This window comes from Rhincodon typus, chromosome 11 (genome assembly GCF_021869965.1).
Source record: "Rhincodon typus isolate 14 chromosome 11, sRhiTyp1.1, whole genome shotgun sequence".
Classification (NCBI taxonomy): domain Eukaryota; kingdom Metazoa; phylum Chordata; class Chondrichthyes; order Orectolobiformes; family Rhincodontidae; genus Rhincodon; species Rhincodon typus.
In genome coordinates this window covers 31,618,638-31,646,362 of record NC_063342.1, presented here as the reverse complement: position 1 = coordinate 31,646,362, position 27,725 = coordinate 31,618,638, and the positions used below count along the sequence as shown (strand labels likewise).

At 39.6% G+C, this 27,725-nt stretch overlaps 1 protein-coding gene across 2 annotated transcripts in view; it reads left to right on the top strand.

Annotated features, from left to right (window-relative positions):
* The first annotated feature begins 12,408 nt into the window (after positions 1-12,408).
* LOC109928691 (cell surface A33 antigen) overlaps positions 12,409-27,725 on the top strand; it is a 34,445-nt gene continuing 19,128 nt past the window's right edge. The window contains exon 1 of one of the 2 annotated variants that reach the window (XM_020528643.2): positions 12,409-12,572. In XM_020528643.2, the coding sequence (XP_020384232.2) occupies positions 12,539-12,572 (34 nt within the window). In that variant the 5' untranslated portion in view covers positions 12,409-12,538. Of the gene's footprint in view, positions 12,573-13,740; positions 13,818-27,725 lie in introns of those variants that run through there. The other variant, XM_048603258.1, reaches the window with a different exon arrangement.

The window sequence follows — 27,725 nt, the reverse complement described above, 5'->3', positions numbered from 1 at the left end:
GGGGAGGTGGGCCTGGTGGGGAGTGTGGAGCAGACGAGGGAGTAATGGAGAGAACGGTCCCTACGAAAGGAAGATGGGGTGGGGAGGGAAATATATCTTTGGTTGTGGGGTCGGATTGTAGGTGGCGGAGCAATATCCTGGCTTGGGCTGACAAGTGGCAAATAACATTCACACACACAAATGCCAGGCAATGACCATTTCTAACCACTGCCTCTTGACAGTCAAAGATATAATCATCAATGGATCCCCCCCACTATCAATATCCTTGGGGTTACCATTGATTAGAAACTCAACAGGACCCATCATATAAATACAGTGACTATAAGAACAGGTCAGAGGTTAGGAATACTGCAGCGAGTAACTCATTTCCTGATTCCCAGACTCTGTCCGACATCTACAAGGCACAAGTCAGGAGTGTGCTGGAATACTCCCCACTTGCCTGGATGAGTGCAGCACCAACAACACTCAAGAAGCTTGACACCACCAAAGACAAAGCAGCCCGCTTAACTGGGACAATATTCACAAACATCTACTCCCTCCTCCACCGATGCTCAATAGCAGCAGTGTGTAGTATATATAGGATATACTGCAAAAAAATTCCCAAGATCCTTAGACAGCACCTTCTAAACTCACAACAACTTCCATCTAGAAGGACAAGGGCAAGGGCAGCAGATACATGGCAACATCACTATCCATAAGTTCCTCTCCAAGCCACTCACCATTCTAACTTGGAAATATATCACCAAACATTCACTGTCACTGGGTCAAAATCTTGGAATTCCCTTCCTAATGACATTGTGGGTCTACAAACAGCAAAGGACTGAAATGTTTTGAGAAGACAGCTCACGATCACCTTTTCAACGGCAACTAGGGATGGCAATAAATGTTGGCCCGGCCAGCAACTCCCATGTCCCATGTCCCATGAGAGAATAAAACAAAACTTTAGTCAGTGTCAACTGTAAATCCTTTGGTTTCTTGAGGTCGACTGAAACCATTCAACAATAATCACTAGGATTACATAAGATAGGTGCAGAAACAGGTTGATCGGTCTCTAACAGTGCATTTCAGAGTTTATGGTACACTCAAGTCTTTTCAAATCTTTCGTCACCTAAACCTGTCACTGTAAACCTCTATTTCCTTCTCACTGACATACTTACTAAGCTTCCCCTCAAATGCATCTATTCTATCCGCTTCTACATTCCCACCAATTTGTGATTAGAAAATCATGGTTGACCAGTCTATTGGAGACCATTGACGAAGACGATGGATTCTTATTGAGTAAGAGGTGAAAGATTTGAGGTTATAATCAGATCAACTAGATCAAATTAAGTGGTGGAATGGGTTCAAGGGGCTGAATGGCCAATTCCTGTTCCTCATTCATGTGTCTATATACTCTTTGGATAAAGAGGTTTCTCCTGAATTCTCTATCAGATTTCTTAATGACTATTTCACATTGATAGCTTCTAGTTATGCTGTTCCCCACAAAAGGAAACATTCACTCTGTAGCCACTCTCTCAAAATCTTCCATAATTTTAAAGACCACTGTTGGGTCACCCTTCAGCCACCTTTTTGGCACACAGTCTTTCATTCCTCTCTCTGTATGTATACCCATGCATTGCTGGTAACATTCCCATAAATCTTTTCTGTCCTGGATCTATATCCTTTTTCTAATTTATAACCAGATCGTTCTTGAAGTGGTAATTAACTTATCTTCCATACTTTTCTACTGTACGGAACATATGTGAAATGTTTTTAAGTCATCCTGTAATTCATGGCACTGTACTTTTGTTTCAATTCAAGTTGTTAATGTAAGTTGTGAACTGCACTGGTCCCCTCAATGATCCTTTTGGAACGCTTATTCCCATCTTCTACCACTCTTAAATCATTATCCTTTACTTCCACTCTCTCTGCTGTCTGACTTGAAGCTAGCTAGCAATCCATTCTGCTTTTTATCCTAAAACTCCACCTGCTTGAAACTTATTCATTAGTCTTTCTTTTGTGGGCACATTATCAAAAGCCTTTTAAAAAATGCAGATGTATTATATTTACTACATTACCCTGTTATCTTCACAAAAATACAATAAGTTTGGTCAAGCAAGATTTTCCTTTGGTAAATCCTTGTTGACTCTTTTATTATATATTTTTTCTTCTTAGATGTTGCTGTTTCTGCTCTTTTAGTAGGAATTCCATTACTTTTCCAAACACTAATTTTAAGTTGATCTGTTTATAATTTGCTGGACATTATTCTGTCTTCTTTCTTAAGTATAGGAATCACTTTAGCTATCCACCAGTCCTTTTTAGAATGAATTGTGTGTGATATTACTGCTGTTACCTCTTTTCTAGATTCTTTTAAAGTACTTGAATGAGCTTCATGAAAATAAAACATCCTCTTTTGATTTGTTTTAAGAATGGGAGATGTTCCTAGTCAGCCAGAAATACTTCATAGAATCATAGAATCCCTACAGTGCAGATAGAGGTCAATCGGCCTATTGAGATTATGCCGAACCTCCAAAGAGTATCCCACTTGGCCCCACTCCCACCGATCCCCATAATTCCACATTTACTGTGGCTAATCCAGACATACCTAGCCTGCACATCACTGGACAATATGGGGCGATCTCGCACGGCCAATCCACCTAATTTCGCATCTTTGGAGTGTAGAAGGAAACTGGAGCACCCAAAGGTAACCCATGCAGACACAGGGAGAACATGAAAACTCAGACAGCCAGCAAGGCTGCAACCTCATATCGCTGAAATGCAATAGCCTTCCATGTTTAAAGACTACACATGCAGATTCATTCCCTGGGCTCCACTGCAAGTGTCCTCCTTGGGTTGAGGAACTACCACAAGAAGAGTTTTAGTTTTTTTGATACCACAACATTTTTTGCATTAAATGCATTGATCCCATTCTCGCTCCCATCATTCAATTTCATGTCTTTCTGTTCTAATTCTTCAGTAAATACCAAACCAAAATAATAATTTAATATGGTATCATGCTGTCTATCGTTTAATATTCATATCTCCATCACAGCCTTCCTTTAAGTAATGATGTTCCTGTAAAATATTTTATTAATTTGTTTTATGTTTATGTTCTGCAATCATTTAGTTTCACAGTTCTTCTTTACCTCTGTAATCATTTCTTTGATTTCTCTCAATCTGATTTTATATTCTCTTTTCATGTATTCTTCTGCTGCCTATGTTCTTAATGCATGTCTCTTTCTAACCTCCAATGTCTTTATGGCTTTACTTATTTACATACTTATGTCATTATTCAACCATGCATTCCGCCTACAACTCAGCATGTTCTTTTCTTGGTGAAGAATACACTTTTTCTGCACACTGTTGAACATCATTCTAAATATTTCCTATTGTTATTCTACTTCTTTCAGTATTGCTGTCTATTTTATTTTCTCATATTCTATTCCCAGCTCCACCAAATCAACTTTTTCTCCAAACTACCAACTTGGATTTTGTTACACTTATAGCCTTTTCTATTTTCATTTTAAGATGTAAAATATTATGGTCACTATTGCCTAGATATTCCCCTACTTGCATAGCTGTTGGATTAAGATCTGTGTTGCCAAAGTCAGGTTTACCTTGTAAAAACCAAAAGAACTGTGATAACAAGGTGTGGAGCTGGATGAACACAGCAGGCCAAGCAGCATCAGAGGAGCAGGAAAGCTGACGTTTCGGTTCTGGACCCTTCTTCAGAAAATCTGTGGATGCTGTATATCAGAATTGAATTCTGAGGAAGGGTCACCGGGACCTGAAACGTTAACTCTGATTTCTCTTCACAGATGCTGCCAGACCTGCTGAGCTTTTCCAGCAATTTCTGTTTTTGTTTCAGGTTTACCTTGGAGGGAGACCTGAATGTCTGAGCAAGCTTTAATGGCTCCTTCCTGTCTTGAACGTATTTCTTCCACCATCATTTACAGTTCTGTGTGGGTGATTAGGGGATCCTGTTCTGATTCACATATTACTTGGTCTGCTTGATTAGTTCAGACAGACTGTTAATCATTTCTGAGATAACAAGGTGTAGAGCTGGATGAACTCAGCAGGCCAAGCAGCACCAGAGGAGCAGGAAAGCTGACCCGAAGGGTCTAGGCCCGAAACATCAGCTTTCATGCTCCTCTGATGCTGCTTGGCCTGCTGTGTTCATCCAGCTCTACACCTTGCTATCTCAGATTCTCCAGCATCGGCAGTTCCTACTATCTCTGTTAATCATTTCTATTGTTTCTGTGATCCAGGAAGAGGATTATTACCATCATAATAGTGATAATGAGGTGCCACATCTTTCAACACTTCCTTGTCTCATCACCCCTCAGACAATAGCTTCCTCGTGTTACTGTTTCTATCATAGCCATTTGAAACCATAGCTTCCTTGAGTTACTACCCTAAACATTGTAATTCAAAATCACAGCTCTCTCGGGTTACTGCCTCTATCACCTCCAGCTTAATTGATTTTCATAATGTTTCTACTTGCATCTGACACTTCCAATGCGCAGTGTTACTCCATCTCTTTATACCATCCTCACTTTTTGCTCAGAATCTTTCTTGCATCTTGACACTTTTTTACTTCCTCTCAGAACATTTTTTCTCACTCTAATTAGGAATGTTAATGTTCGTCAGACATCAGGAAAGCTCTGAGAAAAATCTTTGTAAGAAAGAACACTTGCCAAGGAAATTGAAAGAAAAAACAATGTAGATTATGTAATAAATGTAGGAAACTTTAAGATACAAGAGCTTATTTGAAGAAAAGCATGATTTTATTTTGTTCAACTGAAATAATTGCTATAATCGTATCCCTGTGTTTTTCAATGTGAAATATGAAAAAGGCTTGGAGAATCAGAAATGATGTAAATCCATAGTGCTAAACAGGGCATGAAATCAGAAAGAAGGGGAAAACTGTAAAATAAAGAGCGTCCTACATTTTGGACAAAATGTAAAAATGCAGCATTTCTCCCATCTAATGTATTTTAATGATATTTAAATACTCGAAAACAATTTTATAGAAAAAAGGAGGATAATTCTGAAAACTATATAAGTTTTTCAATTTCAATTAAACGAAATTAATGAAAGATTTTAAAAGGAAAGTAAGAATAGAGAAATTAAAGTCTTTATAAAACAACAAAGATCTTAAGGATAAAACTTTATTATCAATTCATCTTCAATATCCAGCAATTAAAGGTACAATTATAATCTTTAGCAAATGAATAACATAGGTTCAGTGTTTAATACAAATGAAGTGTTTGAGCAATTCAAAGTACTGAACTGTAAAATCAGTTACATCTTCAATGAATAATAAAATTCCTGCAATAGCTTTCACAAAGTGAAGCAACAATAATGAAATATAAGAGGACTGGCAAATGGAGTTTAATTTAGTTAAATTTGAGCTGCTACAATTTGGTAGGGCAAAACAGGGCAGAACTTGTACACTTAATGGTAAGGTCCTGGCAAGTGTTGCTGAATAAAGAGATCTTGGAGTGCAAGTTCATAGTTCCTTGAAAGTGGAGTCACAGGTAGACAGATTAGTGAAGAAGGTGTTTGGTAGACTTGCCTTAATTGGCCTATGCATTGAGTATAGGAGTTGGGAGATCATGTTGCGGCCATACAGCACATTGGTTAGGCCACTTTTGGAATACTGCGTTCAGTTCTGTTCTCCCTGCTATTGGAAAGATGTTGTGAAACTTGAAAGGGTTCAGAAAAGATTTACAAGGAAGTTGCTAAGGCTGGAGAGCTATAGGGAGAGGCTGAATAGGTTATTTTCCCTGGAGCATGTCAGGCTGAGGGGGCAAACTCATAGAGGTTTATAAAATGATGAGGAGTATGGATAAGGTGAATAGCCAAGATCTTTTCCCTGGGGAGGAGTCCAAAACTAGAGGGCATAGGTTTAAGCTGAGAGGAGAAAAATTTAAAAGGGACCTGAGGAACAACATTTGCAGGCAGAGTGTGGTGCATGTATGGAATGAGCTGCCAGAGGAAATGGTGGAGGCTGGTACAATTACAATATTTAAAAGGTATCTAGATGGGTTTGTGAATAAGAAGGGTTTAGAGGGATATGGGCTAAATGCTGGCAAATGAAACTAGGTTAATTTAGGATATCTGATCAGCATGGATAAGTTGGACCGAACGGTCTGTTTTCATGCTCTCCATCTCTATGACTTTAATGACAATGGAGAAATATCACACATTCAAACAGATTTAAAATCGTAGATCCTTCAGATAGGGAATTAAAGTGGATTGCCAAGACAAGAAAATCATGTGATATAGAATTGCTTCAGGTTTACACAAGAAATCCAGAGAAGAACAAGTCAATATATTTCCCTTCTCAGTGGGTCCAGTAACAAATCATGGCTTAAAATGATAAGCTATAACAGAAGGGATAAATACATTTGAGAGTACTGTAAGAACATTTGGCAGTTAATTTATAACAATTACAAGTCATATAATGGAGAGAGTAAGATTTAACAGAAGGATACAGCCTCCAGGAGAACTTTTGGTAACTTTTATGTATGATCTTTCCATGTTGTCAGAATTTTATCATTGTGGTGATATACAATCAGGACTAATTTGAGATGACAAAACCCAAAACATTAACTCTGATTTTTCTTCACAGATGCTGCCAGACCTGCTGAGCTTTTCCAGCTACTTCTGTTTTTGTTCCTGATTTACAGCATCTGCAGTTCTTTCAGTTCTAATTTTAGACAAAATTATCAGAAACCAACACTTCTCCTGTACGAACAGAAATGCATGCTTTATTCTTAAAATTCTACAGTAGAATGAAGGATCTCAACCAGCTCAGAAGCCAAAAACCAGTAATCAATGTAACTCATTTAATGTAAGGAAGACTACATAGGCCTTGCAAGATTATTCATTGAACCAAGGAGAAAAAATGCACCATTAGCGATTCATTAGTGTCATCCTTCAGGAGTGAGAGTTCAGAAAATTTCACAGATTTAGAGGAATTATTCAGTTACCTTCTGACCATGGGTGAATCTCAATATCTGATTGTAGGGTTTCCTTGACACCATAATCATCAGGCGTTAGAGGTTGAGTCCTGATGCAGTCAGTTCAGCTGTTTAGATGACACAGCACCAAAGCAGCGTTGAGTTTTACTGCCTATAATAATTGAACTTGAAAAAAATGATCATGTTAGCCAAAAGAATGTAGTCAAGAATGGAGAGATACCTCTATTACAACATCAAAAAGAGAAGCATAATTCTTTCAGAAATGCAACTACATACATTGCCACAATTTGAGGAAACTGAAGATCCTCTGAGAGAGAAATGTTCAACAGCAACATTGATGCCAGAGGACATCTTTAGAAAAGAGCATCAAGGAAATCAAAGATCCACTAAGTTTGCACTGTGGTAACAAACTGTACAACAGGCTTTAACCTAACCAAGTTATTGTTGTGTGGAACTAACACTGTTAAATGGAATACATGTCAAACAGATCTAGCAACTCAAGACCAGGCCTCCTTGAGGCACAGTGGGCCATCAACAGCAGCAGAATCATACTCCAACACAATCTGCAACCTCATGGCCCAGTATATCCCCCATCCATTACCATCAAGCCGGGAGACCAACCCTTGGCTAATGAAGAGTGCAGAAGGGCATGCCAAGAGCAGCACCAGGCATGCCTAAAAATAAGATAGCAACCTGGTGAAACTACAAGGATAATTTGCATGCATAGATGTGGCAGAAACTAAGAACGTGGGACAGTGATTTAGAGAACCTACAAGGAGAATGATGGGACAATCTGTTGTCAAACTAGTTGTCAGGATCAGTGGACTTATAATGGATATTAGTTGAAAGAAGACTTTTATTAAGTAGTGTCTTTCACAAACATAGGACAGCCACTTTACAGCCACTGACGAATAGTCACTGTTATAATATGGAAATCAAATACTCAGCAAACTTCCGGAAATGGCAATGTGATAATGATCAGATAATCCGTTTTGTGAAGATGATTGAGAGATAAATATTTGTAATAATATTGAGGATAATTCCTCTATTTTCTTTGATGGATGCCACCAAATTATACATATCCACCTGGAGTTTCAGTTTAACATGTCATCCAAAAGGCAGCACCTCTAACTGTATAGGTCTTCCTCAACATTGGGCTTGTCACTAAGTGGTAAAAGATTGACTGTTGATTTTCAAATTCCACTATCTGATTTTAATGCCTGGGACTTTCATAGGCTGAAATGGTTTTTAAAAATTGAAAAACACTGACTGAAAAATGGCCACAACAATGAGTTGATCACGCAGGTTGACCAAACTTTATGAAACCAAAGTGGAATAGATAAAACCATATGAACTGAAATTAAGACTTTTATCGAAAGGCACTAAAACTAGTCAACCCAATCAGGTGTGAAAAGGCTCTCATCTTCTATTTTTATTTAACCTTTATGGAAATTTTCACAGATGAGAGCTGAAACTGCTTACAATTAACAAGCCTAAAACAATGCCTCCTTCAGGCAGAATACACATAACAAGCTTGTATTTGAAGGAGCTGACTGTAGGAGACAATAGGAATATTTTTAATCAACCTGTCTGGATATGATATTATGAACCTCTGGAGCAGGTGGGTCTTGAACCGGAATCTTCTGTCTCAGAGGTAGGAAGAGCCATTACAAGAGCCCTACCGGAGAAGATGGATTTTCTGGCTGTAGAAGTGGAACCAGCTGGAGAAAAAAAGCCCTTTCAACTTCTCAAGAGATGATTCCAGGTGGCAATACTAGTTAGTGAGAAACCTTAGGCCTCCAAGAATTTAAAAAGGATATTTGCAATATTCACTGCTATTGATAATTCAAGACACTTATGAAACAATCATGGTCTCAGGTTAAAACCTTGTGTCTCAAGGACACCCTTAGATCTTTAAACTGTATATTCCTTTCATCTTCCACTATCTCTTTTGTACCTGTGTGTACTTGATTTTATTATTTTCCTTGGGGTTAGCTGATAATAAATTTGCTTTTTCTTTCACTAAATAAAACCTTGTAATTCACTATTTATTGTTTCTGGTGAAAAAGTGACCTACATTTTAACAGGAGAGTCATGTATCTTTGCACTAAACCTAACATTTATCTTTGTAGCAACACATTAGGGAAGTGTTTCATCCCATTTACCTGGTTGCAACAAACTGCATTGCCAGGGTGGATTTTTGTGTTGAAATTCTAGAGTTGATTCTGAATCCTTAATCTTTTGAGTTCAAGAACAGCTTCTTCCCCACCATTATTGGACTGCTGAATGGACTCTCTAACTTCAAATAATGTTGATCTTGCTAATGGATCTCGCTTTGTGCATCTCCTGTGTGGTTGTAACCTTGTATGTGTGAGTTATTGCATTATGATTCTCTTTACTAACTCACTCACAAGCGCTCTATGTTTACTATACTGCATTTCCATCCATTCATTCATAAAACCGCATTTTTGTAGCATATTTTACTCTTACAAGATAAACTAAATTAAACATCCCTTCCAACCCATCACTGTTCCTTTACACCTTTCAATTCTTATCAACCCCCTGTTTCTGTATCAAAGGCTACCCCTGAATAAGTGCTAATACTGTTACCTACTCAGAACAATGTCATCCCTACCATTGTGTCTCCATAACTCACTTGAAACTATGGAAACATTATAATATTAATTAGAGATAGTAGGAACTGCAGATGCTGGAGAACCTGAGATAACAAGATGTAGAGCTGGATGAACACAGCAGGCCAAGCAGCATCAGAGGAGCAGGAAAGCTGACGTTGCGGGCCTAGACCCTTCTTCATTATTTCTGAAGAAGGGTCTAGGCCCGAAACGTCAGCTTTCCTGCTCCTCTGATGCTGCTTGGCCTGCTGTGTTCATCCAGCTCTACACCTTGTTATCTCATAATATTAATTAGCCCTTAGCAACTGTCTCTCGGGACCTGAATAGGTTACAAGACATCAGTTTCCTCCACTAGCATGTCCCTACAGTCTGCTGCTCTTTATGTCTTTGAAATTTTCTTATACACTATCCATTTCTATAACACTGTACTACCTATTTCTAACTTTTATTTTGGACTACCATCTTGTACTAACATACAGATTTATACTCTTTAAGTATGCATTAAATAGGGCCGCTACCCCCTTAAGAAACTTACTATCAAAACAGCACTTCCGTGAAACTGCATGAATGACTGGCAATAGTAAATGAAATCTCACACCCCCACTGCGGGAGATCAGTTTAACACTTTCTCTATAGTTTTATTTACTATACATACAATTTCTCATTTACTTGGATCATGTTGGTCTAGTATTTTTACTAACATTACTAACTTTAAAGACAAAAGTACTAACACCTCTTAATGATGCAAACTCAGACTGGACAGTCATTTTAATCCCTTCAGGTGTAACAGCCAGCATTTAACAAGTGCTGAAACCATCTCCTGTTTCCCCAGGACAGATGTCACGCAAACGTGTATACAATAGATACAACTGTGTGACACCATAAATGCTAAAATTTTAATGTATGTAAAATTATGTATAAAAGAGGCTACTGTAAAACTGTGCTTTGGATTCCATCGCTGGCTCCACTGTGTGACTGCAGATACCCAATAAAGAGGCTGTTTTCACCACTCACCGATCTCGGTCATTATTGAACACAATCCCACATATGTCTTCCGCTCTCCAAGCATCCTATGATCTGTATGTCCTTGTTTGCTATGATTTGCCTGCACAGCCCACAAAACAAAGCTTTTCACTGTACTTAGGTACATGTGACAACAATAAATCAAATCAAATCAAATCAAACTCAGAGGTAAGAGTGCTACAAACTAAGACACAACTCACACTCAGCTGGTAGGTATCCACAGAAATTGAGATCAGCAGGGTAAGGAAAGGAGAGAAATCAAGCTAAGTAAGGTCTTGGAGGAGGCAAAGCCTTACAGGGTGAATGAAGTCAACGCAGTGCTCCTGAGAAATAAAAGCAAATACTGCAGATGCCGGAAATTTGAAATAGAAATAGAAAATGCTGGTAAAATTCAGCAGATGTGGCAGCATCTATGAAGGGAGAAACAAAGTTAATATTTCCAGTCTAATATATGTTCTGAAGAAGTCATTATCAGACTTGAAACATTAACTTTTTTAATGTTCATTTTAATGAAGATGTTGACCCATGAGATTTGATCAGGCAGTAATCTAAGGTGAGGGACTGTGGAAGGGTACAGTCTGACAAAAATGCACATTGGAATATATAGAAATGCACAATTTAACTGATTAATTATTTGAGTTATTATTTCTGTCTCATAGAATCGTACAGTGCAGAAGAGATCCTTCGGTTCATCAAGTATATTAAAATACCAATTAAATAAATAAAATTTCGGTCGTAATCACGAGAAAAACGTTAACTTTCATTAAAACATCCAGTGTCAGATCGTGCAGCAAATACAGTGGTGATGCAAATATCAGACTTTAACTGTTAGTAACTGTACATACAGTGCTGTCAAAGTTATCTACGCCTTTGAGAAGTTCCGTTGTCTCCAGTAAAGAGGCGCGGCGCCTAAACACAAGGAAGTGCCTGACATTGCAGTACTAGGACGATATATGTATTGCTCCACCAAACAGAGATTGTCCTTTCCCTTCTAAGCACATTTTATCGTCATGATAATTCTTAATTTCTGCCAAATAACATCTCTTTTACAAAAAAAATCGTTTACAAGTGCAGCGGATCCTGCATTCAGAAGCGTTTGGAGTTGATATATAAGAAAGAATGAGTTGTTCTTGTTTCTTCTCGCTCTTAAACCACTTTCCTCCGCTCTGTCTACATGATTCGGCATTGAATATAAAATACTCATTTGATTCTCCGCTGTTGATCTACAAAACCTCAGTTTGATTGTTTAAGAACGGTTCGCAACTGTTTGTCTATTCCACAGGTCCCTGATCCTCTCTAGACAACAGGGGACTGATTACAGTCCAAACATCCCATGGAAAGATTGTGTGGGGAAGTAGAATACTGAACGGCTGTCTGGCTGAGAACAAAGTCCGTCTTCATAGTCCTCTGGACTTATCCTCACTCATCGAACGAGAAACAAAATCGAGTAGCGTGTGTACGGTGCTTTGACCGTTTTAATTATATCACGTTGGAAACTCCTTGAACACCCTACAGTGAATGGTATTACCGTTTGGAAATTAGGCTATAATTTTCCTTGGAAATGAAACATTCCAAAACAATACAAATCATTGACACAGTAGACAGACAAGAACAAAGACTAGGGTACAAACGTGACTTTTGAAAATGTGAGTTGTTTTTTGGAAGCCTGAATATTTGTTTATTTATGTTTGTGCAGTGGGGAGAAAACGTTTTCCCCAATCAACGTGAAGGAGGTGTGCGGCGCTCCAATGAGATAGTTATCCCAATGATTGACATGTTCTCAGTCTTCCGGGTGTAATCTACCTGGCAGAGTGAAGGTGAGGTTGGGGGAAGTTACCGCGAAATCAATCCCTTCAGGTTTTGAGAACGAGTGTTGCTTTTAAACATCAGTCGGTTGGAAGAGTGAACGGAAGGATGCTTTTTGAGGTTGGACTGGCGCTGTTTACAGGTAGGTGTTTGGAATTGTTCAGGACATGGTGGACTCAGAACTATGGCTGGGTGCTCACACCAAAGCTGCTGAAAGAACTCGGTTTCAAACTCATCTCGGAATGGAGTTTGATCAGGCTTGAAGTTTATGGACTTTATTCTTCATTCTGAATTCTTAATTTTCCTCTGCTTCCTTTGTGTTTGCTCTAATTTGGCTTCAATGACCAGGCGCTGAAGGTTAGGTTGTTTTTATTAGTTTTAAGTACTTTCCAAACCCCTCCCCCGCACCCCTTGTTTCCTAAACCAATCATTATACTTCCTCATTCGAGAAAGTTGTCAAACCAGACAAGCTAATTTACTCCCTTTCCTAGGGCACACCTAAAGGTACAGGCTTTTGTCTGAAGTTTTTTTTTGAAAAGCTCCTTAAGAAAGGATTAAGGGGGTGTCGTTAAAAGGCCGGGAGTTCAGTGTGATCTGCTTTGTTGAACGTGAGGAAACGTTACACAATAGTAGGTCCTAAAAGTTCACCAAAACTTCTCCATTAGCGCCTTCCAAAACCCTCTACCTATAACATCCTAGAAGATCAGGACAGCAGATGGGAACATCAGCCCTTGTAAGTGCCCCTCCGACTAGCGTATCATCCTGAGTGGGATCTGGATCACTTTCCCTTCTCCGTCTGCGACAAAATGCTGAAACGCCCTTGCTTCCTAACAGCATCCGGGTATCAATAGAGGCCTAAAATAGTGGCACAGCACCATCTTCTCCATTTAGGATGGGCTATAAATGCTGGTTCAGCCAGTGATGCCCACATAACATTTTAAACAATGAAGCATATTGAGGTATTGCAGTCTCATTATGTAAAGTATAAAATTGAGTTTAACTGTGATCATGCTGACAAATGTCCTGCCTCTACAGGACAGGCTGGGTGGTGGCAATGGGCCGCATGGTTGACTGTGATAAGTACCACAGAGTTTTCAAATTGTATTTTGAACCGTTCCCTTTCTTCTCTCTCTGGGTTGGATTCATCAGTCGCGAGGCCACTCTAACATTCTGTTTGGCACTTGTCTGTGTTTATAGAGAGTCCCAAAAACATCAGAGATAGTGGGGACTGCCGATGCTGGAGAATCTGAGATAACAAGGCGTAGAACTGGATGAACACAGCAGGCCAAGCAGCGTCAGAGGAGCAGGAAAGCTGACGTTTTGGGTCTGGACCCTTCTTCAGAAACCCAAAAACATCAGACTGCTTAACCTGCCATGCATTTCACTGGTCAGCATCACATTAGCAGATTGCTGTCTTCTGAATTCCTTGCATTTAGTTATTGATTATTGAATTAACTTTGTGTAGGGAATACAGGTTTCAATGTATGTTGTATCAGATTTTTAATGTACCATAGTGTATTTCATTTCACAGGACTGCCTGAGTTCAATTCAATTTTAACATTCTTGGTTCAACACTTTGCAGTATTATGTAATGCAGTAATAAGAAATTACAACTTCCCCTGTGTCCTGTTTACTTCACATTTCAGCCAGCAGTCATTCCAAGATGTCATAATTATCCAACAATTCAGTGGTTAAATTAACATACCTGATTGTTGAGCTATTGATCAATGTAATTGTAATTATAATTTTGTTTACGTACAATCTGATTATGTAGGATTTTCAATAGCCAGATGGGAAGGGAAGAGGATCCTGTCACTTGCAGCAAAAGCAAACAAAAATCTGAATAAAAATAGTACCTTACGCCAACTCGAAGTCCCAAAATGTTTTAACAATCAGTGAGGTTTTATTGATATGTAGCCACTGTCAGAGCATAAGAAGTCTGATAATCAATTTCCTCACAGCAAGGCCCCATACAGCAATGAAATAATTGATAAGAAAATTGGTTCCTTGTTGTGTTTATCAACGAATAATGTTGGCTAAAACATTGAAAGGATTTTCCTGCTCTTCTTCGATTAGTGCAAAAGAATTACTCCCTTCAACCTGAACTGGTTGATGGGATTTTTATCTCATCTCAATGACGGCACTCCAATATGCAGGACTCTTTCAGTATTCTACAAGAGTAGGTTTTTTTTGTTTCCTTCTTTTGTCACTGACTGGGGTAGTACAATGTATCTGTATAAAGTGAACAATTATGATGGCAGAAACTGGGTGTGAGTGAAACCGAAATATGATTATGCAATCATTCATCATAAAATTTATAACCAGACAATTTCCCATAATCTTACACAAAAAAGTTGAATTGCCTCACCACTAGATTCATTAATAATTTACCTGCAAGTCAAAAAATAATTTAGAATCACAAAATGATAAGAGTACAGAAAGAAGCCATTTTACAGGATTTGGCTCTTTGAAAACAACCGATCCAATTATTCTGACTTCCCTTCTCAATCCCTCTGACCAGGTTTTATTTCTCTCTTTCAAGTATTTGTGCATTTTCATTTAAAGTTTATTGAAATTAATTAATTATTATTAATTAATTGTTAAAGTTTATTTATCTGCTTCCGGCACCCTCTCATAATACTTCCGGTTCGTTTACCAATTACCTTAAATTGGTAAATTTAAATTCACACACGGTGTAAATATTTTCTCCCTATTTGCTCCATCAAAAGTGTTCATGATTTTTGACATTTATCAAATCTCCGAGTAAATTTTCTCTGCCCGAGGTGAATATCCCTCATTTCTCTGGTTACTAGGACTTCTCCTGAAAGACTGAGATATTTTTAACATATTAGGGTCTTCAATACAGCTTCAGAGTATTCAGTTCATTTTACCTCTAATCACAGAATAGTTATAGATTAGAAGAATGCTATTCAGTCATTGAGCCTGTAGCTTTCTGAAGGAGCAGTTAACTTAGTGCCACTTCTGGCCTTCTCCCCATTCTACTGAATGCTGTTATTTTGTGGATTTTTAAAAAAAAATTCACTCCTGTGATGTGGGAGTTGCTGGCTGACCAGCATTTATTACCCTTCCTACTTGCTCTTTTGAAGTTTGTGGTGAACTGTTTTCTTGAATTGCTGCAGTCCAGCTGCTGTAGATTGACCCACAATGCCCTTAGGGAGGGATTTCCAGGATTTTGACCCAGGAACAGTGAGACAAAGGCAATATATTTCTAAGTTAGGCTGGTGAGTGGCTTGGAGTGGAATTTGCAGGTGGTGGCGTTCCAGTGTATTTGCTGCCCTTGCCCTCCTAGATAGAAGTGGTTGTGGGCTTGGAAGGTAATGTCTGAGGATCTTTGGTGAATTTCTGCAGTGTGCCTTATATATAGTACACGCTGCTGCTACCCAGCATCAATGGTGAAAGGAATGGAGGGCTGCTTTCTCCTGGACGGTGTCAAGCATCTTGACTGTTGTTGGAGGTGCAGTCATCCATGCAAGTGAGATTCATTCCATCACATTCCTGTTTTGTGCCTTGTAGATGGTGGGTAGGCTTTGGCGGGGTATGAAGTGAATTACTTGCCACAGTATTCTGAGCCTCTGACCTGCTGTTGTAGCCAGTGTTTATGTGGCGAGTCCAGTTGAGTTTCTGGTCAATGGTAATGCCAAGGATGTTGATAGTGGGGAAATTCAGTGATGGTAACATTATTGAATGTCAAGAGGTGGAAGTTAGACTGTCCCTTTTTGGAGTTGTTCACTGCCTGGCATTTGTGTGGCATGAATGTTACTTGCTGCTTGTCAGCCCAAACCTGGATATTGTCCATATCTTGTTGCATTTGGACCTGGACTGCTTCAGTGTCTGAGGAATTGTGAATGATGCTGAACATTGTGCAATCATCGGCAAACATCACCACTTTTGTCCTCATGTTGGAGAGAGGGTCATTGATGAAGCAGCTGAAGATGGTTGGGCCTCGGAACTGCCTTGAACTCCTGCAGAGATGTCCTGGAGCTGAGAACACTGACCTCTATCTGACAATGTGGAAAATTGCCCAGGTATATCCTACATAGAACATGTACACAAAAAGCAGGACAAATCCATTCTGGCCAGTTACCTCCCCATCAATGTACTCTTGATCATCAGTAAAGTGATGGAAGGTGTCATCAGCAGTGCTATCAAGCAGCACCTGCTCAGCAATAACCTGCTTAGTGACGCGCAGTTTGGGTTCTGCCAGGGCCACTCAGCTCCTGAACTCATTACAGCCTTGATTCAAACATAGACAAAAAAGCTGAATTCCAGCAATGGGGTGAGAGTGACAGCCCTTGACATCAAGGCTGCATTTGACCGAGTCTGGCATCAAGGGGGCCCCAGCAAAACTACAATCGGTGGGAGCCGGAGGGCTAACTGTCTGTTTGTTGGAGTCATACTTGGCACATAGGATAATTCAATCACCTCTTAATTATCTCAACTAAACTTTCCTCCATCTTAGGTGGTGAATTCCAGATCATAGTTGCCCACTGTTTGAAAATGTCTTGTTATCATTTATCTTCATGGGGAGAACGTGCAAACTCCACACAGACAGTCGCCAAAGGCTGGATTTGAACCCAGGTCTCTAGCGCTGTGAGACAGCAGTGCTAACTGCTGAGTCACCATGCCACCCCAACTTCTCAATGTTTAATTACCTCTACCACTTGTTTGCCCATTCCACCAATCAATGTGTGCTTTTGACATTTTATGCTACCCTCACTGTTCATAATGCTCCCAGGTTTTGTATATTTACAAATTTTGAAATTATACCTTGTAAACCAAGGTTTTGATCATTAACATATATCAGGAAAAGCAAGGGTCCTAACCTTGAGACCTGGGGAACTCCACAACTGACCTTTCCCAATCTGAAAAAAAACATTAAGCATTATTCTGTTTCCTGTCAGTCAATTTTCTATCCATGTTGCCATCCATGTTCTGTGAACTATAATTTGGGATCTGGTGTTCTGGTATGTGTCATCTCATAAAGTTAGTGTGCAGGTACAGCAGGTGATTAAGAAGGCAAATGGAATACTGTTTTTGAAAAGGGAATGGAACGTAAAAGTAGGGATTTTTTTGTACAGGGCATTGGTGAGACCGCATCCAGAATACTCTGTACAGTTTTGGTTTCCTTATTTACCAGAGGATTTAAGTGCATTGGAAAAATCAAAAGAAGGCTCCGTCAATTGATTTCTGGGTTGATGTGGCTGTTTTTATGAGGAAAGATTGAACAGCTTGGGTCTGTATCCATTATAATTTAGAATTGGGAGTTGATCTGACAAGGTTGGTGCTGAAATGATTTTCCCTTTATTGGAAAAAGCAGAACTGGGTGATGCAGTTCAATAATACATGGTCTCCTATTTTAAGACTGAGATGAAGCAAATTTGTTTTGTTTGTGAGAATTGTGAGTCTGTGAAGTTTTCCTTCCCCTGAGAGGGGTGGTGATAGGATCATTATACATTTCTAAGGCCAAGTAGATAGAATCTTCATTCACAGGAGAATCAAAGGGTACAAAAGGGAGGCAGGAAAGTGGAGTCAAGGTCACAATCAGATCAACCATGACCTAATCAAATGGTAGAACATACTTGAGGGACTTGACTACTGCTCCTAATTTGTAAGTTCATCCTTTTGCTCCTTTCTGTTGTGCAGTACTTTATCAAATGCCTTTTTGGAAGTCTATGTACAGCACATTGACAGCATTACCTTCCTGAACTCACTCTGTTACCTCATCATAAAACTCAGGCAAATTAATTAAACAATCATCCTTTAATCTTTAAAAGAAAATCCATGCTGGCTTTCCTTAAGTAACCCACTCAAGTGACTACTCATTTAGACCCAAATTGCTACTTCTAGAAACTTTCAGCAGTTCCTACTATCTCTGTAACAATTCTAACCTAGTCTTTTTAACCTTTCCTCATGTGGCAGCATGATGGCTCAGTGGTTAGCACTGCTGTCTCACAGCGCCAGGGACCCAGGTCAGTTCCACCCTCAGGCGACTGTCTGTGTGGAGTTTGCACATTCTCCTCGTGTCTGCGTGGGTTTCCTCTGGGTGCTCCGGTTTCCTCCCACAGTCCAAAGATGTGCAGGTTAGGTGGATTGGCCATGTTAAATTGCCCATAGTATTCAGGGATGTGTAGCTTAGGTGGGTTATAAGGGGATGGGTCTGGGTGAGATGCTCCAATGATTGGTGTGGACTTGTTGGGCCGAAGGGCCTGTTTCCACACTGTAGGGATTCTATGTTCTATGTTCTATGTTCTATGCTCATAACTCAGGTGAAAGTGATTGGCCTTTGCATCTTTTTTTTAAACAAGGGTGTGACATTTACAATTCTTTAATACTTTGACATTAACTTGAGTCGAAGGGAGACTGGAAAATTATACATGTCTAAAATTTCGAATCTCCCTACGCTCAATATTTTTGGATGATGCACAGAATTTTTGAACTGAAATCCTTTTAGAATTCCATCATCAGAAATAATGCATTCTACATCTACAATTCAAAGTGGTCTGATTGTATGTGGTATTCTCTATACCATGCCAATTACAGTTTGTGTGAGATTGTATGAGTTACTGATGTGCAGATTAATCCATCTTTTAAAACAAAAAGCAATATTTTTAAGTAGCTTTTGGAGGCTTAAGAATAATCTGGTTAATGAAACTAATGTTCTGATAGTCACACCCAGATATTTGACCTCCATTAAAATAGCAGACAGAGGAAGGTCATTTATGAAATGCTTTTTGATGCTGTCACAGAAACATTATAGCATAGATGGAAGCCATTCAGCCCATCATGTGGGCACTGGCTCTTCCAAAGGAGCAATCTACCTTTGCTAATCCCTGCCTTCTACTTGTAGACCTACAGTTTTAGATTTTTCTTTTCAGATTTCCTCTTAAATGCTTCATTTCAGCCTCCAACCATTCAGGCAGTGCATTTCAGAACCTAATCATTCGCTGTGTAAAAATTGTCCTCATGACAATCAAACTGAATACATGGGCTGGATTTTCCGAGGAGTAGGAATCTGGTCCGGTCGTGGGTGCGGGGAGTGTTCCACTCTGGTCAGAAGTTTGGGGTCGGGGGTGGTTCTGATGTGGCCTGGCAGGGGAGGGTCAGCTCCCAGTGGTCATCAGTTCAGGGTCTGGGGGAGGGGGATGCAAATGTTTTAGATGGGGGAATGTGAGCTAAGTAAAGGATCTTGAATAGGGACTTAGAAGTTAGACTAGGCACTTCATATTGAAACTTTTCCTGAGTGGCTTCTTACATAATTTCATTGGCATTCTCTGCCTTTGACTGTTCCAAGCTTAGGACAATTACCTAGTAGACTCTTCATGTTACAGGCAATTCCTTTGGAGTGAGACCTAGGGGTTCAGGTACATAGTTCTTTGAAAGTTGCATCACAGGTAGACAGGGTGGAAAAGAAGGCATTTAGCACGGTTGCCTTCATTGCCCAGACCACTGAATATAGGAGATGGGATGTTAAGTTGAGGTTGTATGGGATGTTAGTCAGGCCACTTTTGGAGTTCTGCGTACAGTTCTGGTTGCCTTGCTATAGGAAGGATATTATTAAATTGGTGAGAGTTTAGAAAAGATGCACCAAGATGTTGCCTGGACTGGAGGGTTTGAGTTCTAAGGAGAAGCTGGAGAGACTGAGAGTTCTTTCACTAAGCGTAGGAGGTTGAGGGGTGGCCTTAGAGGTTTGTAAAATCATGAGGGGCATAGATAAGGTGAATAACAAATGCCTTTTCCCCAGGGTATGGGGGGGTTCAAAACCAGATGGCATATTTTTAAAGTGAGGGGCAAAAGATTTAAAAGGGACCTGAGGGACAACTTTTGCACACAGAGGGTCATTCATATGTGCAATGAACTGCCAGAGGAAGTGGTAGATGCAGGTACAGTTGCAACATTTTAAAAAACATTTGGACAGGTACATGAATGGGAATAGTCTTGAGCGATATGGGCCAATGAGCAAATGGGATGTTTAGTTTGGGAAACTTGGTCAGCATGGACGAGTTGGACTGAAGGGCCTGTTTCCGTGCAGTGTGACTCCATGATTCTTCTATGATGAGGTTTCCACAAGGTTCCCATGCGTAACTCCCATCCATGCTGGAATAACAACTGTGTGTCCATAGGAAAATCCAGGCTAAAATGTTTAGAAGGAGGTGAAAGGCAAATAAGAGAAGCAAACTGAGAACTTGTAAACATTGGAGCAGGATTCAACCCTTGGAGTTGGGTTATGCTAGATAATGACTGACCATCAACCTAAATGCCATATTTCCACACTATTCCATATCCCTTAATGTCATTGATACCTGGAAATCTATCAACCTCTCTTGAAAATACTTAATGACTGAGCTCCTACAGCTCTCTGGTTACAGAATCCCAAAGTTTCTCCACCCTTTTGAGTGGAGAAGTTTCTCCCTATCTCAGTCCTAGTGGGCTTGCCTTTTATTCTGAGTGTATGCCTGAGGCTCCAGACCTCACAGTAACAGGAAACATTATCCCTGCATCCTCTGTCTGTCTCTTTATGAATTTTGTAAGTTTTTCTTTGACACTCCCTCTCATTCTTCTAAACTCCAAAGAGTTTTATGGGGAGGCAATAGCCTAGTGGTATTATCACTAGACTATTAATCCAGAAACTCAGCTAATGTTCTGGGGATCTAGGTTCAAGTCCTACCATGACAGATGGGTGGAATTTGAATTCAATAAAAAAAATTTGAAATTAAAAATCAATTAATGACCATGAAATTATTGTCGATTGGCATAAAAAGCTATCTGGCTCACTAATGTCCCTTAGGGAAGGAAATCTACCATCCTCACCAGGTCTGGTCTACATATGACTCCAGACCCACAGCAGTTTGGTTGACTCTCAACTGCCCTCTGGGTAATTAGGAATGGGCAATGAATACTGGCCTAGTCAGTGACACCCATATCCTGAGAGTGAATGAAAAAGATAGGCCCAGTCTCTTCAATTTCTCCTCATCGGATAATCTGTCTTCCCAGGGATCAATCTAATGAACTTCTGCTACACTCCCTCTATGGTAAATACATCCTTTCTTCGGCAAAGGGACCAGAATTGCATGCAATACTGCAGGTGCAATCTCACCAGTGTTCTGTGAAAATGAAGTAGGACATATTTGTTGCTGTACTTTAATCTTACAGTAAAGGCAAATATGCAATGTGCCTCCTGAATTGTTTGCTGCACCTGTATGCTAGCTTTCAGTGACATATGGGCATCAATATTTCTGATCTCTCACCGTTTATGAAATACTTTGCACTTTTGTGCCTCATATCAATGTGGATAACCTCACACTTATCTACCTTATATTCCATTCGTCAATTCAGCCTCTTTAAATCCCCTTGAAGCCTCTTTGCATCTTCTTTGCAAATCTCATTCCCACAAAAAGTTGCTTTTATCATCTGCAAGCTTAGAAATGTTATAATTGGTGCCCAGATCCAAATCATTGATATAGATTGTGAATAACAGGGGTAGAGAGGCACCAATTCTTGGTATACCCTGCTGGTCAAAGCCTCTCCAACTGAGAAAGACCTATTTATTCTTGCTCTCTGCTTTCTGCCTGTTAACCAATCCCCAATCTATGCTACTATATTACCCTAATTCCATTCACTTTAATTTTGTTAATTATCCTCTTGCGTATTTCTTTTTCAAAAAGCCTTTTGAAGATCCAAATACATCACATCTACTGGTTGCCCCTTATCAGCTTTGCTAATAACATCCTGAAAAAAACTCATGAGGTTTGTCAAACATAGTTGTTCCCTTCATAAGTGCATGTTGACTTTGTCTGATTAGATTATTTTTCTAAACCTCTTTGTAATTTCATTTTTTATAATAAGGCTCTAGTATTTTTCCAACTAATGTTGTCAGGCTGGTGTGTCTCTAATATTCTGTTTTCTCCCTCTCTCTTTTCTTAAAAGTAGGGTTACATGTGCAACCTTTCAACCTGCAGGCATGTAGCATTTTGTTAGACCTTTCTCTGTAGACCTTTTTTCCAATATGCCAAGGTAAAGGTTATTAGATCCGGGGGATTTTCCATATTTTGGTTCCATTAATTTTCTCCAATATTACTTGCACTAATTGCTTTGAGTTCCACACACTCACTAGACCCTTGGATCTTAACTATTTCAGGGAACCTTCTTTAAGTCTTTCTCTGTGAAGAAGACACAATACCTACTCAGCTTCTCAGTCATTTCTTTCCTATTATAAATTCTCCCATCTCTGCCTATAATGAACCAACAATTTGTCTTTGCTAATCCTTTCCTTTTCACATGCATGGATGCTTTCAGGATCCATTTTTGTGTTTCTTGCTATTTTACATTCACATTCTATTCTCTTTCTTTATCAATTTCTTCTTCTCCCTTCTTTGAATTCCATACTTTGTTTAAGCCTCAGGTTTTTTGAAACCAAGTATTATTCTCTTAAAAACTAATCATTGCTTATCTACAGTCAAATCTTCTAATGTATTTTTCTAATCTACTGCAACCGATCTCTTTCTCATATCTTCATAATTGCCCTATTTTAGATTTAAAACCCTAGTGTCAGATTGAATAACAACTTTTTCAAAGTTATAGAAAATTCTGTCACCCTATGGTCACTATTTCCTAAAGGCTCTTTTAAAACATTATTAGTTAACCTTTTCTCATTGCATAATACTAGATCTAAAAAGCTTGTTTTCAAATTGGTTCCTTAATGTATTGCTCCCAAAAACTCTCTCAAACACATGCCAGGAATTCTTCCTCAACAGGATTGTTGCTCAATAGATTTACCTAGTCTATGTGCAGACTGGTCACCATGATTACAGCATTTCTTTTATATATAATAACTTGTGATGTCGGTGTCACTGACTGGCCCATCCCCAGTTAGCCTTGAGAAGGTTGTGGTGGGCTGTCTTCTTGAACTGTTGCAATCCATTGGCTGTTAAATACATCCAAAAAGCCAATAAAGAGGAGTTCAAGATTTTGACCCAGCGACATGCACTTCTTCTATATGCACCTCTAATTTCTGGGTTTATATTATGTTTTATATTGCTAGTACTGGTCGGTAGTGCATGAATCACTCCTATCAATGTTTGCTACCCCTTGCGGTTTTTTAATCTCAACCCCAATTTATGGAATAGATGGGTCAGTAGCAGTGTGGGTCCAAAATTGACTGTGTGATAGGAAACTGAGTAATGATAATTTATTTTCTTTTAATCTGGTGGAAGATTTGTCATAGGGTTCCCCAGGTGTAAGTATTGCAACTCTTGCTTTTCTTGATTTTATGTTAATGACCTCAATCTTGGAATGCAGGGGGCAATTTCACAGTTTGTGGGGGAGACAAAACTTGGACTATGAAGAGGACTGTGTAGAACTTCAAAGGGGTATTAAAAGGTTGTTGGAATAGCTGGATAGGTGGCAGATGACTTTCAGTGCAGAGAAGTGCGGGGTGATTCTTTCTTTACAAAGTACGTGGGGAGACAGTATTAACAAAAACATAGTATAAAGCATGTGCAAGAGTGAAGAGAATTGGGTGTATTTGGGTAGAAGTCTTTAAAAGTGGCAGGACAGCTGAAGAGTGTGGCTAATTAATCATACAGAATCTTTGACTTTATTAATAATGGCATAGTGTACAAGACCAGGAATATTGTGCTGAACCTGTATAAGACAGTAGATAGACCTCATGGAGTATTGTGTGTAACTATGGGCACCACACTTTCAGAAGAGAGTGAAGAAGACACATCCAGGGATAAGGAATTTGAGTTATAAGGATAATTTGAAGAAATTGGGACTGCTTTCCTTGCAGTGAAGACTAAGAGGTGATTTGATTGAAGTTTTGAAAATCATGAGAGATCTGGTTGGAGTAGACAGGAAGACACTGTTCTCATGTACGAGAGGATCAAGAACAAGGCGGCACAGATTTAAAATAGCTTGCAAAGAAATAATGGGAAACTCTTTCTCTCTCAGTACATGGTTTGGGTCTGGAATACGCTGCCTGGAAGTGTGGTGGGGGCAGATTCAATAAAGGCATTCAAGAGGGTATTAGATGATCTATTTAAAGAGAAATAATGTGTTGGTTACTGGGAAATGGTGGGAGAATGGCACGGAGTTATGACGCTTGTTCAGAAACCTTTGGTGTAGATAGGCTGAATGGCTACCTTCTGACTGTGATGTGGCACCATTGCTTCACTTACCTTAAATGTATCCTTCTACCAATGGGGATACTTATTCCTACTCTGTCCAGACCCCTCATGACATTGATATCTCTATCAAATCTTTCCTTCCCAAAGAACAGTCCTATCATCATCAATGTTTCAGTGTAACTGAAGTTCCTCATTCCTGAAACAATTCTTCTGAATCTTTTCTGCACCCTCCTCTTAGAATATAGCAAGCAGAACTTGACATGATATTCCAGCAGAAGCTGAGCCAGTGTTTTATGTAAAATTAAACATAACTTCCTTGCTTTTGTACTGTGTGCCCTTATTAATAAACATAAGATGCTGTATTAATCACTGTCCTAACCAGTGCAGCCACCTTCAATGACTTGCATTCCTCTGCACTTGCATCCTCTTTTATTTTCCATGTTCTTACTACCAAAATGAAGCTCTTATGACTTCTTACATCAAATTCCATTTGCCACTTGTTTGCTCATTCCATCAACCTGCGTATCTTCTGCTAATGGTTCACATGGTTCAAAGCTTTGCAAGTTTTGTACATCCATAAATTTTACACCAAGGTCTGGCTCATTAATTACTATTGGGAAAAGCAAATGTCCTGTCACCAGCCCCCTGAGGAACTCCAGTGTAAACCTTCCTCAAGTTTGCAAAATATCCATTAACCACTGTTGTCTGTTTCTGTCACTCGGCCAATTTCATATTCATCTTGCTTCTGTCCTTTCTGTTCCATGAGCTGCAATTTTACACTCGGGTATGTCATGTAGCACCTTATCCTTTTAGAATTCCAGCACCACATAAACCCCCTCAGTTACCACATCAGAATTCTTCAAATTAGTTACATGTGATTTATCCTGAACAAATCCATGCTGACTTTCCCTAACTAGCCTGCATTTGCCTAAGTAAATATTCATTGTTTTCCGACATATTATTTCTAGAAGCCTTCCCAGAGCTGAAGTCATGGTGATTGATCTGTTATTTCTCAATCATCAAAGGTAAAAAGATATATTTTCTTGCCCTGAAAATAAAATCACTGCATGGTGAAATAATTTGTAAAGGAATGAAAATATGAAAGAATTTTGTGCTGGAATTTGGTGCGTATGACAAATCCAGGCTGGGGTTTGTAATCTATAGTAATATACATAACATTAACTCTCTCTTCCTATTCGTTTCATTGTAATTGAGAGGCCTCCATCAGCAAAATGTACAAAAGTGATTATGATTTTGAAAACTATTGAATATAACCCATTGTTACATTTCACAAAATGGTCATCTGTGTCAGTTGTGCATTGAAGTTTACTGAAGTGAAATCTCAAGAGTTTGTGAAACGTTTTAAGTTAAAAGGGATTGGTGTAGTGGTGTAATTGCTGGACAAATAATCCAGAGACTCAGATAATGTTCTGGGGTTGAATCCAGGGGAAAGAAATCTGCCTTCCTTACCTGGTCTGGCCTACATGTGAATCCAAGCCACAGCAATGTGGTTGACTCTTAACTTCCCTCCTGGCCTGACCAAGCCTCCAATCTCAGTATCAAAAAAGGAATGAAACTGATGGGCCATCGACATCAACTGAGGGACCAAAACAAGGGCAGCAAACTTAGCCCCTGCCAACTTAGCACCTGCCAACACTTGGCAGCATCCAGTAAGTGTCAGCATTAGGAGAACTTTTCATAGACAAGTCAAGGAATGGCCTGCTATAGTCATACAGAATCATACATTATACATACCATCCCAGACAACACCATCACTGTCCCAGCACAGGTGATGGCACAGTGGTATACAGTCAGGAGGGAGTTGCCCAAGGAGTGCTCAACATTGACTCCAAACCCCTTGAAATCTCAAGGAATCAAACATGGACAAGGAAGCCACTCTTCGCCCCCTCGGCTGATGAATCTGACTTGATTCTGTACTATTGAACACTTTTGGAGAAAGTACAGAGACTGGCAAAGGTGCAGATTGTATTCTGGGTCAGAGCCTTTATATTTCACCACCGAGTGTGGCTCAGCAGCACCACTGCTGATCAAGCTGGTAAGTTCTGAATGACATTGCAAAAAAGTGGATCTGAGACAGGTGCTGAGTGAACCACACTGATTAAAAAAAACATACTTTGCCTTATCCTCACCAATTTGCCTGCAGCAGATACATCTGATTATGACACTGGCCACCACAGAGACCTTGTAGACACATAGTTCCATTTTCACATTGAGAATACTCTCCACCATGTTGTGTGGCCCTATCACTGTGCAAAATAGGATGGACTTTGGACAGATTTAGCAACTCAAGACTGGAAATCTATAAGACCCAAATCTGTAAGAAATCTATAAGCAGCAGCAGAATTGTACACCAGCACAATCAGGAAACTCATGGTCCAGCATATCCACCACTCCACCATACAATGAACCAGGGTTACTCCCAGAGATAGCAAGAACTGCAAATGCTGGAGTCAGAGTCAATAAAGTGTGGAGCTGGAGGAACACAGCAGGTCAGGTAGCATCAGAAGAGCAGGAAAGCCAATATTTCAGGTTTACACCCTTCATCAGGTTACCACCGTCTTGAATGGAGAGTGTAGAAAGATATGCCAGGAGCAGCACCGGCCATACCTAAAAATGAGGTGCCAACATGGTGAAGCTATAATACAGGACTACTTACATGTCAAACAGCATATGGAGCAATGATAGTCAGAGCTAAATGATTCCACAACCAACAGGTCAAATCTAAGCTCTGCAGTCCTGCCACACCCAGTCATGGATGGTGGTAGACAATTGAGCAACTAATTGGAGAAAGAGGCTCCAAAAATATCCCCATCATCAATGAAATGGGAGCCCTGCACATCAGTGCAAAAGATAAGGCAGTTGCCATTGCAACTGAAAAATCTTCAGCCGGAAGTACTGAGTGGATGATCCATCTCAGCTTCCTCCAAGTTCCCAGTGTCACAGGTGTCAGTTTTCAGATAATTTGATTCACTCCATATGATATCAAGAGAAGACTGAAGACACTGGATACTACAAAGGCTGTGGGTCTTGACAAACATTCCAGCATTATTACCAAAGACTTGTGCTCCAGAACTTCCTGCAGTCCTAGACAAACTCTTTCCATAGAGCCACTACACTGGCATCCACCC